The 15886-nt window shown below is 40.5% G+C and overlaps 2 protein-coding genes across 9 annotated transcripts; one reads left to right on the plus strand and one right to left on the minus strand.

The window, feature by feature from the left end:
- Nucleotides 1-280: 280 nt before the first annotated feature.
- On the minus strand, nt 281-3244 carry MRPL50 (mitochondrial ribosomal protein L50). Of its 2 annotated transcripts, none has more exons than XM_025432335.3 (2): nt 3102-3244; nt 281-1287 (listed from the first exon to the last, which is right to left on the minus strand). In XM_025432335.3, exons 1-2 carry the CDS (start codon nt 3191-3193, stop codon nt 900-902), a joined length of 480 nt encoding a protein of 159 aa, XP_025288120.1. In that variant the 5' UTR covers nt 3194-3244; the 3' UTR covers nt 281-899. The 2 variants fall into 2 exon arrangements, with proteins under 2 accessions (XP_025288120.1, XP_048972284.1); XM_049116327.1 differs by lacking the exon at nt 3102-3244 and adding an exon at nt 2026-2175.
- A 19-nt stretch (nt 3245-3263) lies between these two features.
- Nucleotides 3264-15790, plus strand: ZNF189 (zinc finger protein 189). Of its 7 annotated transcripts, none has more exons than XM_035696669.2 (4): nt 3264-3799; nt 3959-4031; nt 4472-4598; nt 13059-15790. In XM_035696669.2, exons 2-4 carry the CDS (start codon nt 3993-3995, stop codon nt 14777-14779), a joined length of 1887 nt encoding a protein of 628 aa, XP_035552562.1. In that variant the 5' UTR covers nt 3264-3799; nt 3959-3992; the 3' UTR covers nt 14780-15790. The 7 variants fall into 7 exon arrangements, with proteins under 7 accessions (XP_035552562.1, XP_025288116.1, XP_035552564.1 ...); XM_025432331.3 differs by having other exon boundaries at nt 4514-4598; XM_035696671.2 differs by having other exon boundaries at nt 4517-4598.
- The last annotated feature ends 96 nt before the right edge of the window (nt 15791-15886 follow it).

A 15886-nucleotide genomic window follows, 5' to 3' on the forward strand; every position in this document is an offset into this window, starting at 1 on the left:
CCCCCCTCCACACCCCCCAACCCCAACCACCACCCAGCTTGAGCACACGCATTCTCTCTCAAAAAAAAAAGTTACAAAGATAAAAGGTTTGAAATAAACATCATCTCCTTTAAAGAGAATATTCATTTAGATATATAATCTGGCAGATCTCTTATTTAAAAAGTCACAGTACTTCGTATTTGGCATATACTCTAAATTTTTTCATTTATAATACATAAATTAAGTAAATGACAAAGCAGAGAAGCAAATTTCAGCTTTAAAAAAATAAAAAACACACAGCACACTTCAAAAATATACTTTAATTCCAAAAGAGGTTAGTCTAGAACAGCCAGTATCATTTTCTATTTCTATGAGTAAAGCAGTGAAAGAAACAATTTGCTATAATAAACATTGCTTTTTACATTTCTTTTTTTTCCCTCTTTTTACATTTCTTTAACAAGTTTCCTTATTTGTATACATACTATACATAATGCTACCTTAGACTTAAGAGTCCTAACAGGATTTAAACATATTTTTGCATCTACTATTTTACACCTAAAAGAATAAAGACCACATCTGAACATAGAATAGCCTCATATCTTTTTTTTTTTTTAATAGCCTCATATCTTAAACCTAAGTTTAATAATTAGTGTCCTCCAGAGAAGGAAACTTTCATACATGATTAATGACTCAATTCCATCAAAAGAAAAAAAAAAAAGACTTCAGCAAATGTGAAAAAAGAAAATCCTGTTGTTAATTCATGATATGAGGGAAAAAAAGAGCTAATTCATTCTTCTACAGAAAAAGAGGATTTAGAGAACAATTCTGATAGCATTTCACATGGTAAAGTATCAAAAGTCTAATAACCAGTCCCCTTGCTCAAGACAAAATGATTTCAGGATGCTCCTCTTCTGAGTTGCTCAATAACCCCAAGTGATTTTTAAATTGGGAGGCAGATTACTGGCAATCAGTTCATCAAATTTAGATCTATCATGAATAGGCACATTATAGAAATCAAGAACATCTCTGACCCTGCACATCTGGTGAAGCCTGGAGTTGGGCACTGCATGGCCCAAGTCATCAGCTAAACGTGACAACAACCCGAATTTCAGATGACCATCTTCCAGGGACACGTCCTGCCAACTGCTAGGAACAGATGAGCCAAAAATTTCTCTGACACAAGATTCCACACGACTCTGGAGATCTTCAGGTGGTATGTATGTTCGGCTTCGTAAGGGTGGACACACCAAAATAGGTTTTTCCTTCACCTCTTCTACTGTCTCAGGCACCAATGGCTTCTTCTCTTTTCTGGAATGATCAAAAACAAATATGTGACTCTTTGGTTAACTGCACTAATGTATCTGACAAGCTGATGAACACCAGACCCTATCTTATCCATCTATCTAAATCAATAAAGAATATGCACATTTACTATTCTTTTAGGCACTGTAGAGAGAATAAGATAGATTCCCACCTTTGGAAGCTTATAACTGAACTGAGCTGGTATACACAGAAAAGAGAATTACAGGTTTTACGTGCTCTAAGTTTTCCCAAGAAGAGGTAAAGTAGTAAATCATTTGCCTGGGATTCCCAGTTTCCAAATCCAATCTACCTCTCTAACCTCACCTCCTACTAATCTATACATACTCTATGCCCCACCCAAACTAAACTACTACACTCTTTCCTGGTGTCATGTGTTGTCTCAAGTTATATCCTATTGGAAATGTCTATCTTTCACCTTCACCTATAGAAACCTTAGTTTAAGTCCCAAAACAGAATTGTTCTCTTCCAAGAAGTTTTACTGGGCAGCCCAGGTGGCTCAGTGGTTTAGCGCCACCTTCAGCCCAGGGCGTGATCCTGGAGACCCGGGATAGAGTCCCACGTCGGGTTCCCTGCATGGGGCCTGCTTCTCCCTCTGCCTGTGTCTCTGTGTCCCTCATGAATAAATAAATAAAATCTAAAAAAGCAAACAACTGTATCCCTAACACCTAAACATCTGACATATAGACTCTACAAACTTGTGTTGAATGAGTGGATGAAACAAACCTGAGGGAAGCTAATAAATCCATTGAACAGGTGACAAAAATTCCTCGGAATGGAAAGTTTCTGCTTGAAACCTGAGGGCACAAATTGTTCGCTGAGGTGCCCACAAGTCTTGGTATTAGTCAAAGAGATTTACCTTCAAATTATTCCAGATGGTGCTGAGGGAAAAGCAGTAGATTAGAGGGGGGAGTCAAAGACCTGGGGTCTGGTTCCAGCTGTGACATTGAACTTGTTTATGGCAAAACACTCCCTCTCCGTGGAGCCTCGGTTTCCTCATCGGTCAGAGTACTTACGCTCTGAGGAGGGACTTTATTCTCGCCGCTGTAAACTGCTTAGGGATAGGCTGGCCCAGAGCCGACGTTTAGTAACTACCTGTCGAGTAAGATCAATGAATGAACAAACGAAACAAAACGAGGGGGGCCGCACTTCACTTCTGAACCTTGCCTGTGAAGGAAGGTACCGCGCCAGGGAGCTTCGTTCACCGACCTCTTTCACGTCCACGTGCTAGGCTGCTCGCTCCAAACGAGCCACTTGTTTTCGGACACCGCACTGAGCGCCTGGAGCGCAAGGTCAGTACTGTTTGCTTAATAAATTAATGAGCGCTTAAAGAAATCAATCAATCAATCAATCAATCAGTGAGTGAAGTGGGACGGGGAAAGAGCGGTAGCTCCGTGGTAAGCAAGTTGAGGCCAAGACTGGGGGGGTCCACCACTCCAGGTGGCTCACGGTTCTGAACTCCGAACCCTAACCCAAGCCGCAGGACCGGGGTCCCGTCTTTTTTTTTTTTTTTTTAACTTAAAAAAATTATAAAAAAAGCTTTTACATTTAAAAAAGATTTTTAAAGATTTTTAAAATTTATTTATTCATAGAGACACAGGCAGAGGGAGAAGCAGGCTCCACGCAGGGGGCCCGACGCGGGACTCGATCCCGGGACTCGGGCGCTAAGCCGCGAGCCCCCCGGGCGGCCCGGGGTCTGTCTGAAGAGCACGCCACTGGCTTTCGGATTCGTCCTTTCACCCTCCTCAGTTTCTCTCCTTACTTTCCCTGAAACAGACCCACCATCCACCCTTCCGCTTTACCTGAATCGAGACCAAAATTCTCTCCGCGGTGCCCCTAAGACGACCCACGCGAGGCCTCTTCTGGTAACGCCAGACGCTGACAGCGCCGCCATCTCGGAGGAGAGCAGCGGGCTACGGCGCTGCCTTCAGCCGGCAGCGTCGCGCCAACAGCGGCCAATCAGGTGTAAGCTTAGTGGTAGGTGTTCCCTTTTTCCTGTTAAGCATCGCTAGCCGCTACCTCCCCGTTTGCACGCCGGGAAATGTAGTCCGGGGACCATGGCCGACGGAGGCTGGACCGAGGCGTTCTCTCAGAGCATGCCGGGAGTTGTAGTTCAGGGGCGTCCCGGGAACGTTCCGGGTGACGCCTTCTGGTCCGGGGGCGGGCGGTCATAGCGCTCCTCGGCTGAAAGGAGGAGGAACTGGCAACCAGGAGGAGGCTCCTGGAGGAGGCCTGAAAGGCTGCGCAGCAAGGTGGGGAGGGAATTTGGGGTTGGGGGACGGCCAGATAGCGCGTCTGATATGCTGCTGGGGTCGTGACCGCTCGGGGACCGAGGCAGGACCTGGCCAGACGCACCCTGCAGGCCTCGCCTCCGTCGGGCCTAATTTCCAGCGGCTGGGTAGGCCTCGCGAAAGGTTCCTCTCCGTGCGGCCGCCGCGGGTTCCTGCCCTGATTTTCTGTCCGGGAGATGGCCTCGCCGAGCCCCCCGCCGGAGCCAAAGGTAAGCCCCCTCCTCCGGGTATCCGCGTTCTCTCGCCACTACCGGAGCTAGGCCGCGCCCCCCCATCCCCCCCCCCCCCCCCCCCCCCCAGTGGTCTTCAGGGCCAGCGATGTGCAAGGAAATCGCAAATTGCTCGCTTGGCCTTTTTTTTTTCTCAAGAGCGACTTGATAAATCCGTTGAAGACCATTAGTAATGCTCCAAACAACCGGCCTCATTGGTGAGTTCTTCCAGGTGAGGCACCATTTTTTACCTCCCCCCGGGTCTTGTGCGCCTGTCTTCGATGCTCGGACCCAAGGTAGGCGCTTAGAGCCCTTCCTGGGATTGATTGAACAGGGTCCCAGGCCAGTGCGGATAGAGTTTGGAGCCGGGCAGTGAGGTGCAGGAAACTTGGAGAGTTCGGGGGGCAGCTTACTAAAATAGAAATGTTCGGGTATGATCACTAAACTAGAAAAGTTCTATCCTTAGGACCATCACTACTGACGACGAGGATCCAGTGCAGTCATCCTCTAGTTTGAGGTGCTTGTCTGTTCCAGAATTGGGCCCCACTTGGAGCTCTTGGACACCTTGGTGGTCCCAGCCTACCCGGCCCCGATAAGTGATTGCTTCTGCTACTTTCAGTCGTAGAATTGTCCTTGAGGCAAGAACTGACTACAGAAATCGTACTATTTCAGGGCTTGCTGACATTTGAGGATGTGGCTGTGTTTTTTACCCAGGAGGAGTGGGATTATCTGGATCCAGCTCAGAGAAGCCTGTATAAAGATGTCATGATGGAGAATTATGGAAACCTGGTCTCACTGGGTAAGAATCTTTTTTTTGTTCCTCTGATTAACCTATGGAAGAGGCTACAAGAAATCAGACCCTGAGAACACTTGGACCACTACTGGTACCAAGGCTGCTTTGTTCCAAAGTTCTGATTTAAGTCTTTCAGCCATTAATTGTTTCCATGACTGTCATCCCCGGTGTCCTTGCAATAACCAAAATACAAGCCTTTCTGGCTTCTTGTCTTCATAATCTCATTCCCATATTGCTCTGTACTTTCCCTCCTGGCTCATCCTCCCACTGCTTTCCTCCCACCCCTTTTCACTCTGCCTTCTGGAGCCCCTGTTCTTCTTCACATAATGTTCCTTACCCCTCCTGGCCTTAACTGAAAACTGGCACTTTCCCAAGGACACCACTTCTCTGGCAGAGGCTGCTTTTTCTCCCACACCCTCTTTTTTCCCCTATCCTTTGTCTCAGGGCTAGAAGGGAGCAGTTACTGTTCTGTACCTTTTCAGGGCTGTTCCCAAAGCATTAGCTTAACCCTTCAAACAAAATCTCTCTCCTGGGAGGCCTCAGCAGACTTGCTCTGTCCACTCCGTTCCTTTTCACTGTCATCTGCAACATTTCTTGGTCCCTCACACGTAGATTTTGTCACATTTCACAATCTTCTTTGTGCCAACTTAGGTCATCAGTGATGTAGCTATTACTTAAGCCTCCCTATATCCTGACTATATATCTTCAGGGACCTTGCTCTCCTTTTCTGTTCAATTCGCATCAATGGTGAAACCCTCAATTTTGTCAAAGCAGCCCAATCTTACTCTTTGAAAATTATCCAGGCATTTTTCATTATTATTTTCGACTGACTAGACGGGTGACCAAAACAGATGTGCTCTCTACCCACGTGGAGCCTACTATAACTTCTTACCTTTCTGCTTCTCCTACTCCTTTCCTTCTAATCCTTATTCTTAATCATCTTTCCTATTCCTTAACTTCTCCTTCTCTTGCTCCAGATTATAAATCCTCTCCTAACTTCACCTCCTTATCTAATCCCTGGACCTCCATAGGAATTATCACCATTATGCTTTCTCGCCGCCTTATTGTACTCTACCTAAATCTGCAAAGTTTAAGTTTTGTGTTGGTTATAAGATCTGCTTTTTCTCTTCTCCTACCAGAGTTGCTAAACACAGCAGGAGAAATTCTTTAACTGAAGGGGTTGATGCCCTATATTTATGCATAGCTTTTCTTCTAGTCTGCAGTGGGTTTTTACATCTCAGCCAATTTTTTGTCATTGATTTGCTCATTACCTTCTTCCTTTTAACGACTGTTCCAAAACTAAAGTTTTCCTTGGGTCCATCACTCAGTAGTGGACCTCACTTTCTGTTTCATAGAGAAGATAGAGGCCACTAAACGTGCACTCTCAACTTTTCTGCCCTTCATGTGCATGCTTAAACCTATTTCCTCACTTCTCCAAGAACTTATCCATCAGTCATCTTTCTCCTCTGCCCCCTACTTCAGTCTCTGTTCCTTCTTCCCTGGTACCTTTATTTTGATGATAGATATGTTTATGACTCTTTTGATTGAGGAAAGCAGGCGGGTGGGTGGCTAGCCTTTGAGCCACAGTCTCTCCTCCTTGCTGTTCCCTGTAACCTCCTCATTCACTTCATAGCCAAGTTTTTATAAGAGTAGTTAATGTCATCCACACCTGTTTTGTGCTTTCCCTTCCGTTATCTCCAAGCCCCTTTTCTTGCCTCTCCCATTTCCCTTATATTGTTTAACGGTCTATAATAACCCAATTATCAAAGGCAATAGACTCTTTTTTGGATCTTATTTTGTTCCATCTCTTTATAAATACTTGAAAATTCTTTATTGCTTCCTTCTCTTACATTGCGTTCTCACACTTCCTGTCAGTCTATATGCTTTCTTTGGCAGACCTTATCCACACTCAGATTTATCACCTACCTCCATGTGATAAGTCTCAAATCTTTACTTCCACCTAAGAGAAACAACTGGAGCCTAACTGCCTAAGTAAAAATCCTGGTTCAACCACTTACATGCCTTGTGACCATGGATGAATTACATAACCTTTCCATGCCTATTTCTTCTTTTGCATGATGGCAATAATAGCAGCACTTAACCTTTTAGGTTGCTGTGAGCATTAATTGAGTTAATATATGTAAAGCACTTAGGACTCTGATTAGCATGTAATAAGTATATTATAAATGATGATTGCTATCATCATACTCATTATCTTTTCTAAGAGCTCTAAAATCTTTGTCATCTCCTTTCGAAGACCACATAAATAACTCATACCTGGCAAATCTCAAATAATCCATTTAGATCTCAAGGGTCTCCTCTTCAGAATTAAGTACTCCTTTTTCTGTGCTACTATATATGCACTTCCATTGAGTTTATCCCATTGTACTCTAATCATTCTTTATGTTATTTCTCTAACCAGGCTGGTCTCCGTGAGGACAGTAACTATATTGTTTTCATTTGATTTCTTCAGCACTTAGCACAGAGCCAGGTGTGTGTGTGTGTGTGTGTGTGTGTGTGTGTGTGTGTATGTATATATATATATATATATATATATATATATACTTCTAAATATTTGTGTAACTAGGGGCAGTCCGGGTGGCTCAGTGGTTTGGCACCTGCCTTCAGCCCAGGGCATGACCCTGGAGACCCGGAATTGAGTCCCACATCGGGCTCCCTGTGTGGAGCCTGCTTCTCCCTCTGCCTGTGTCTCTGCCGTTCTCTCTGTCTCTCATGAATAAATAAAGTCTTAAAAAAAAAAAAATACTTGTGTAACTGAATGAATGAATATACTTAAGAATCAGTACCTCTTGACTAGATTATTACATTAGTCCATAAACTAGCCCCTTGCCTCCAATCTCCCTTTCTATATACTCCCACCAAAGTGATTTTGTTAGTTAACTGCTTTCAATTTCCAATTCCTGATAGCTTAAAGGATAAGAATCTTAATTCTTGTTATACCTAGTAGAGCCTTTCTGAATAGCCCCTGCCTGGCTTCTTAGAATCATCTATTTCTTGCACACCTCTTCAGTCTCCAGCCATATCAGCTGCTGATTTTTCTTTTCCCCAATATATCATGGTGTCTCTGAGTCATTGCTAGCTTTATCCACACATATGGTATCCTGGTTGATAGAACCAGGCAAATGCCCAGCCTTGCCTTCCTCTACTACTGTAAAATGTGAGTACCATATGGACAAAGGCATGGTAGTGAGCCCATCTGTTGATCTCCTACTTTCAGGCTCTTATTTTAGCTGAACTACAGCTTTTTAGCAGTTATTATTTCTCCCTCCACAAACTTTTCATCTTCCTCTGTAGACTCTGTCGCCATTTCTTTGATGAGAGCTCTCCTAGTGAAAGATCGTAATTACTTGATTTTTCCAGTACAGTGTTTTCCTGCACTTCATCTTGCTGCTTTACTTATTACTCTTCCCACTTTAGTTTGGTTTTTTATTCTGGTTTTTCTTTAAACACTTTAGTAACTACATTGATAATATAGGTGACAGTTTGATCCCAGTTCTTGATCTTTCAGTTCTTTCAAATGAAATGGACTTTTTCAGTTTAATGACTCCTTTCCAGTCTACTTGAGCTATATTGGACCTTGACAGAATTGGGAATTGCTGTACCTATAAGACCTTAAACTCACCGTTTCTCTTCTTAGATTAGTCTCTCCTCAGTTGTTTGTTCAGCGCTCATCCATTCAATAAATAATCAAGCACTGTGCCAGCACTAGGAATGCAGATTCTTCCCCATTCTCTCATTCTTTTACCAAGAAAACTGTTCTTTTTATACTCTTGGGTACTGGGGTTGGCAGCTATGGTCCACAGGCCAAATGTGGCACACTGTTTTTATAAAAAAAAAAAAAAGTTGTATTGGAACAAAGACATTCCCATTCTTTATGTATTATCTATTACTACTTTCATGCTATAGTGGCAGAGCTGAATAATTCCAATAGATACCATATGGCTCACAAAGCCAAAAATATTTATTGCTGGTCCTTTTTAGAAAATGTGTGGTAACTCTTATTCTGTTCCAAAGTTTAGCCACTTCCACTTTACCATTTCCTTGCCTTTTCTGTCTCTCCTCAGCTACCATATTACTAAAACTGATTAAAGATTATAGAAATCAACCCAAACTAGCTTAAGCCAACAAGAGAGCTTATTATAGGGACAGAGGTGGCATACAGAATATATGAGCATGATTGCAACTAGATATCAGAAAAGGACTAAACCCAGGGGCATCTGGGTGGCTCAGTTGGTTAAGCCTCCCACTCTTGATCTTGGCTCAGATCTTGATCCCAGGGTCGTGAGTTCAAGCTCCACACCTAGCATGGAGCCTACCTAAAAAAAATAATAAAAAATAAAAATAAAAAATAAGCCCAGAAATTGGAACACTCAGAAGGTCAGGATTTAACTTTCTTTGTGTTCTGTTTCTTTCTCCTTGGTAGACCTGACTTTCTTCCTCATATCCACATGCTTCTGAATTGATAGGTTACAACTCTAATCATGTTCAGAATAACTGCCTATTTCAGGTTTAATTCCAAATTCCTGGGAGAGATGCACTTTGAGTCAACTGTCTATTCTAGACAAATTATATGATTGCAGGATGGGAAGATAAAATACAAGCATGGCAGAGACCTCAGAAGGTGATTACAGCTACCATGCTTAGATCTAATGGATAGTTCTTTCTGTGCTGCTCTGTGTGGAAGCCTAAACTCACTTGTTTTCTTTACCGGTCTCTGACTATTTTCATTCCAGTGCACCTCTGTTAAATTTACTTAAGCAGTATGTTAAATTTTATGTCTGGTATGATAAATCATTCTTTTATATTCTTTTGTAGGATACACTTAACTAGTTTTCTATATTTTTCAAGTTGAAAATTAGATTCATTGTGGTTTTTAATTAATTCATTCATAAGATTTAAATTGGAATACAATTGGTTTCATAGATTGGTTTGGGAAGAATTAAGATCCTTATAATATTAAATCTCTTTAGCAATTTGCTTGACTCTATCTGTCTTATGTCCTTGAGAAAACTTTTATGGCTTATTTTCATGGCCCTCATACATTTTCATAAGACTTAGGTTTTATGGTTTTTATTATCATACAAGACATATTTTACTTTTCTATAATATTTCCTAACTGGTTATTCTTGATAGTAAGTACCAGTACTTATTTTATATCTTAGTTTTCTTGTTGCTATTATATTTCACTTAATTCTTTTAGAAATTTTACATAGACATTTGTATTGTTTGCAAATAACAATTTTATCTTATTCCTTTGAGTAAAACCGCTGGAACAATACTGAGTAAACATTATAAAGAGACTTCCCCTTCTCACAAGGAATTTACAGTCCCATGGAAGAGACAAATATAATGAATAATGGTGCATATAATAGCTACAGTGCATTTATGGATGAGGACAGGTGATAAAAAAACAGAACACCTAAATCTGTCTAGTGGACTTAGTGAAGGCTTTGTAGAGGAAAGGTTGCTTTGAATTGAATCTTAAAGAGAAACCAAGAATTTTCCAGGTAAACAATGTTGGGGGACATTTAGTAAATGAGATATGCAAAGAAATGGCATAAAAGATTAAAGCAATTTGCACACTTTGGGTGTGAGAGAGTGGTTAGGAGAGTGATGTAAGGTTTAGTGAACCTGTCATAAAGTGCTGAGTATCCTGGTGTAAAGAGCTGGTTTGCAATCAGAGGTGATGGAGTACTAGTGAATCTATAGGGGGTGATGTGACTGGAATTCCATTTCATGTACATCTCTCTGGATGCAGTAGGCTAGATATAGTGTGGAGGCAGCTTACAGACTAGAGTGAAGGATTATTAGATGGCTTTCACATAATCCAGGGAAAACATGAAAAGAAGGTAGATAGTAGAGAGTAGAATCTTTGATTTTGGTGATTGTTTACTGATACGAAAAGTGGAGAAATCTAGTATGATTTTCTGCTTTGGATAATGGATGAGGATGCCTGTCAAGAGAAGATGATTAGAGGTGGAGACATACATGACAGCCAGTGATGATCATGTTAATTGTAAGCCCTTTTTAAGACAGTTAAGTGGCAATACCCAGAGTATATAGAGCAAAGTAGGAAGGTAAACATGGGCAACAGTAACTTTTCAACAGTTAACAGAGGAAGAGAAATACATGAAAGAAATTTATTAGAAAAGGCCAAAGTTAGAAGTACTAGGGAACTAGAAGAATATAATAGCATAGAAACCAAAAACAGATAATGTCAAAATGGGAATGGTCAACAGTGTCAGATGCTGCTGAATAAAATAAGGACTGAAAATGTTGCCTGTATTTGTTATTCAAGAGTCATTGGTGATTTCATAGAAGCTTCTCTAGATGCTGGAAATAGAAGCCAGATTTCACAGTAGTTGTAAATTGGTTGAATGGGAAGACGTTGGACATGGAAAACATAGCTGGGAAATGGAGACCTACGGTGTTAAGATTTAATTTCAAAACTTAGATTCCATTGAGAGAAGGATTTTAGGTTCAAGAGAAAGTTGGGCATATTTGTATGCTGAGCATATTTGGAGGTGTGTTTGCAGTGAAGAATAGATGAAAGAAAGAGGAAACAATGGTAATAATTGAACAAATGCTCAGAGACAAATGGTATCAAGAGAAGGTAGATGAATTAGCTTTTGATAAGAATAGGATATATCTTCATGTACCATTGCAGATAATTTTATAGGCAGAGGGCAGAAAGTTGAGGAAATTCTCCCATCCTTTTTCACTGTGTGAAAGAAAGCAGTCCATTGAAGTAATTTAAAAGACAATACTATTAGTAGTGGAAGCAGAAATACAGTTTCTACTACTTTCTTAGGGGAATAAGAAGATTTTTGGAATAAAAGAACTTAATGACTGGTTTGAAGTAAATAAAAAGAAAATTCAGAGATGACTCTAAAGGTAGAAGATTAGAAAATTGAGAGAAAAGAGGAAGTCTAGCAAAAGAAATTGTTTAGGGCCAAAAATATATTTGGTACTGATCAGCTTGTCTAGTGAAATTATCCAGCAGACAACAAGAGATTGAAAATCAGGAAAGAAGTCAGAAGCAGACTTCAGTGTTCTGTATGCCACTCTTGTTTCATCATAGACCATTATGTTATATTTCCTTCAACACATGCAAGATTTTAATTTTTCAGATGTCTTTGAGACTCTCATTTGGAACTGCATGGTTCCAGCTTGGCTCTTAAATCTTTAGAAGAGTGAGAATCATGTATACTTGAAGAATGTGGTATAATTTGTGGTAGGTGAGGGCATAAGTTACCACAGACTGCTCTTTCTCTGTGTCTTTCATTCTCTGACCATATTCTTTTGTATTTATTTTGTCTTTCTATATCATAGACTCCATGTTGATCCAACTCATTTTATTTATTTATTTATTTATTTATTTATTTATTTATTTATTTATTTATTTTTATTCATGAAAGACACAGAGAGAGGCAGAGACACAGGAGGAGGGAGAAGCAGACTCCATGCAGGGAGCCCGACGTGGGACTCTATCCTGGGTCTCCAGGATCATGCCCTGGGCTGAAGGCAGCGCTAAACCGCTGAGCCACCCAGGGATCCCCATTATTTTGTTTTTAAAAGCTATTTTGTCTCAATATAGGAACTGCTTTAAATATTTTATCATATTCTTGTACTTGTCATTCATTTTATTTGATGGGGAGCATCATGCCTTATCTTTGAATTCTGAATCATTACACAACTCCTGGAATGGCTTTGAATGCAATAAGTAAATCCTTGTTAATGAAAGAATTTTTGCTTCCCCTAGTTTTTTATCCTTCTCAGCATCATTTTGTGTTCATTTCTTTTAGTTATTTGGCCTACTCACATTACAGTAACGCTATCTTATACCACATTTTCTGAACCTACTGTTGTCTTCCTGCATCATCGGGTCTTCCTTGATAGACTATTTCATCACACCACTACTTGTTTTATTTCATTGTTTCCCTGTTTTACCTTGCGTGAGTTTCTGTTGATTTACCAGCCCTTCCTCCCAGCTCTGCTTGCCCCTACTAGCTCATCATTTGCCTCATAAAAACACTCTTTTAGTGTACCTAGCTGGCTCAGTCAGAGAAGAGGATGCGACTCTTGATCTTAGGGTTGTGAGTTTGAGCCCCATGTTGGGTGTAGAGATTACTAAAAAAAATAAAAAAAAAAAAAAAACCTTAAAAGCTTGCTCCTTAAAAACAAAACAAAAAACAATCTTCATATTCCTTCTCCAAGAAAAATATTTCATCAGATAGCTACTAATAATATTTATATAGCTTATATTCTTTGCCAGGTACTGTCCTAAATGCTTTAGGTGTATGAACCAATTTAACCTTAATAATATAGAGTAGTCATCCACATTTTATAGATGTAGTGGATTAGTTTATATTAATCTTATTTTCCTAAGCCTTTCTCCTTGCTAGCAAAGAGCCTGGCTGATCTATTTTCTATTTATTATTCCAGATGTTTTGAACAGAGATAAGGATGAGGAGCCAACAGTAAAACAAGAAATTGAGGAGATCGAGGAAGAAGTGGAACCACAGGGTGTAATAGTTACAAGAATCAAAAGTGAAATTGACCAAGATCCTATAGGTAGAGAAACCTTTGAACTTGTTGGTAGGTTAGATAAACAAAGAGGAATCTTCTTATGGGAAATACCAAGAGAATCTTTGGCCCAGGAACAGAGAATGTTCAGAGGAAACACTAACATTATTCGTAAGAGACCAAACTCAGAAGAGAAATGCCATAAATGTGAAGAATGTGGAAAGGGTTTTGTTCGCAAGGCCCATTTCATTCAACATCAAAGGGTCCATACTGGTGAGAAGCCCTTTCAATGCAATGAATGTGGGAAAAGTTTTAGTCGCAGTTCATTTGTTATTGAACATCAGAGAATTCACACTGGGGAAAGGCCCTATGAGTGTAATTATTGTGGAAAAACCTTTAGTGTGAGCTCAACCCTTATTAGACATCAGAGAATCCACACTGGAGAGAGACCCTATCAGTGTACTCAGTGTAAACAGAGCTTCAGCCAGAGAAGGAGCCTTGTTAAACATCAAAGGATTCACACAGGTGAAAAACCCCATAAATGTAGTGACTGTGGGAAAGCCTTCAGCTGGAAGTCACACCTTATTGAACATCAGAGAACTCACACTGGTGAGAAACCCTATCACTGTACCAAATGTAAGAAAAGCTTTAGTCGAAATTCGTTACTTGTTGAACATCAGAGAATTCACACTGGGGAAAGACCCCATAAATGTGGTGAATGTGGGAAAGCTTTTAGATTAAGTACATACCTTATACAACACCAAAAAATCCACACTGGTGAGAAGCCTTTTCTTTGTATCGAATGTGGAAAAAGCTTCAGTCGGAGCTCCTTCCTTATTGAACATCAGAGGATCCATACAGGTGAAAGACCTTATCAGTGCAAAGAGTGTGGGAAAAGCTTTAGTCAGCTGTGCAACCTTACTCGTCATCAGAGAATTCACACAGGAGACAAACCCCATAAATGTGAAGAATGTGGAAAAGCCTTTAGTAGAAGCTCAGGTCTTATTCAGCATCAGCGAATCCACACCAGAGAGAAGACTTACTCATACAATGAAACCAAGGAAAGTTTTGATCCAAATTGCAGTCTTGTTATACAGCAGGAAGTCTACCCCAAGGAAAAATCTTACAAATGTGATGAATGTGGGAAAACTTTTAGTGTCAGTGCTCATCTTGTACAACATCAAAGAATCCACACTGGTGAAAAGCCCTATCTATGTACTGTGTGCGGGAAAAGCTTCAGTCGGAGCTCATTTCTTATAGAGCATCAGAGAATCCACACTGGTGAGAGACCTTATCTGTGCAGACAGTGTGGCAAAAGCTTTAGCCAACTGTGTAATCTTATTAGACATCAGGGTGTTCACACAGGTAATAAACCCCATAAATGTGATGAATGTGGGAAGGCCTTTAGCCGGAACTCAGGCCTTATTCAGCATCAGAGAATACACACAGGAGAGAAACCTTACAAGTGTGAGAAGTGTGACAAAAGTTTTAGTCAACAGCGCAGCCTTGTCAACCATCAGAAGATCCATGCAGAGGTGAAAACTCAAGAAACCCATGAATGTGAGGCTTGTGGCGAAGCCTTCAATTGTCGCATATCTCTTATTCAGCATCAAAAATTGCACACTACGTGGATGCAGTAAATGTAGAGAAATATTCAAGCTTGGTTTGACTTGAGCCTAGCTACCCAAGTGCAGTTTCATATGGCTCAGCTTGAGTCAGGTTTAGTGATAAAGCAAATTCTCCTTGGCCTCAGGCAAATGGTTTCTAAAGATTCTGTGAAAGGTGGACAACTGCCCACAGGCAGCTGAAGACTTCCATTACTTTTTGTTCTGATGATCATAGAGAAAGACAGTAATTTATTTAAGCATCTCTTTTCTGACACATCTTCCAGCAGAGGTCAAACCCAGGTTCAGAGCACGTGGTATTATAGTCATTCGAGGGAGAAGGACAAAGTTGCATTGGTACAAGGGAGCTGAAGTTAGAAAACTAAAATAATTATTCAGGAGAGTCCCCTTCCACCATCATATGGTGGTTCATTCAGTTCCATGATCTGCTTGGCAAAGCATGCCAAAGCCTAGTAATTAAGCGTATGATTAAGTTTCAAGGAAACAGAGCCCCAATTTTTTTTCAAACTGATATCCAAAGGTGTTTTTGGTCATTGATTAAGAAAGCTAGTTGTTTGGCATGTGAGTTAAAGAAGCAGTTCCAATGCTTTGTGGTTCCCAGATCTGTGAAATGAGTGGACCATTAATTTTACATGTAAAAATTATCTGAGTAATTAACAAACCTACCAAGGAACCTTTGGGAGTGCCTTTTTTCAAGATGGGCCCGAAAAAGTGGAGGAAGACACTTCTTTTTGTGCTCTCCCATCTGTGAAACATAATTGTAGTCCTATACAAATAATCTCATTCCTCCACTACCAGTAGCATGCGAAAGTGTACATATTTTGATTACCAAGATTTGGAAATAAAAGACCTGGAGTCTATACTAGGAAGCGGAGATATTTTGGTATTGCTTTGGTTTTTATGGTAACTAGACTTTGCATGCAATTTTAAAATCCTTATTTCTGGTTCTAGGGCTTCCCTTAGTTAATGGTTATTATAAACCTATTAATTCATCTGCTTTAATCATTAAACCTGTTTTGTTTTTTGCTTTGTGGTAAGAGTTCTTTGTTATTTTAGTGCAAAATCTATCCTGTCAAATAAATACTGCATTTAAAAAATTAGAATCAAGGAATTAAAAGAAAT

Source organism: Canis lupus, chromosome 11 (genome assembly GCF_003254725.2).
Source record: "Canis lupus dingo isolate Sandy chromosome 11, ASM325472v2, whole genome shotgun sequence".
NCBI lineage: Eukaryota > Metazoa > Chordata > Mammalia > Carnivora > Canidae > Canis > Canis lupus.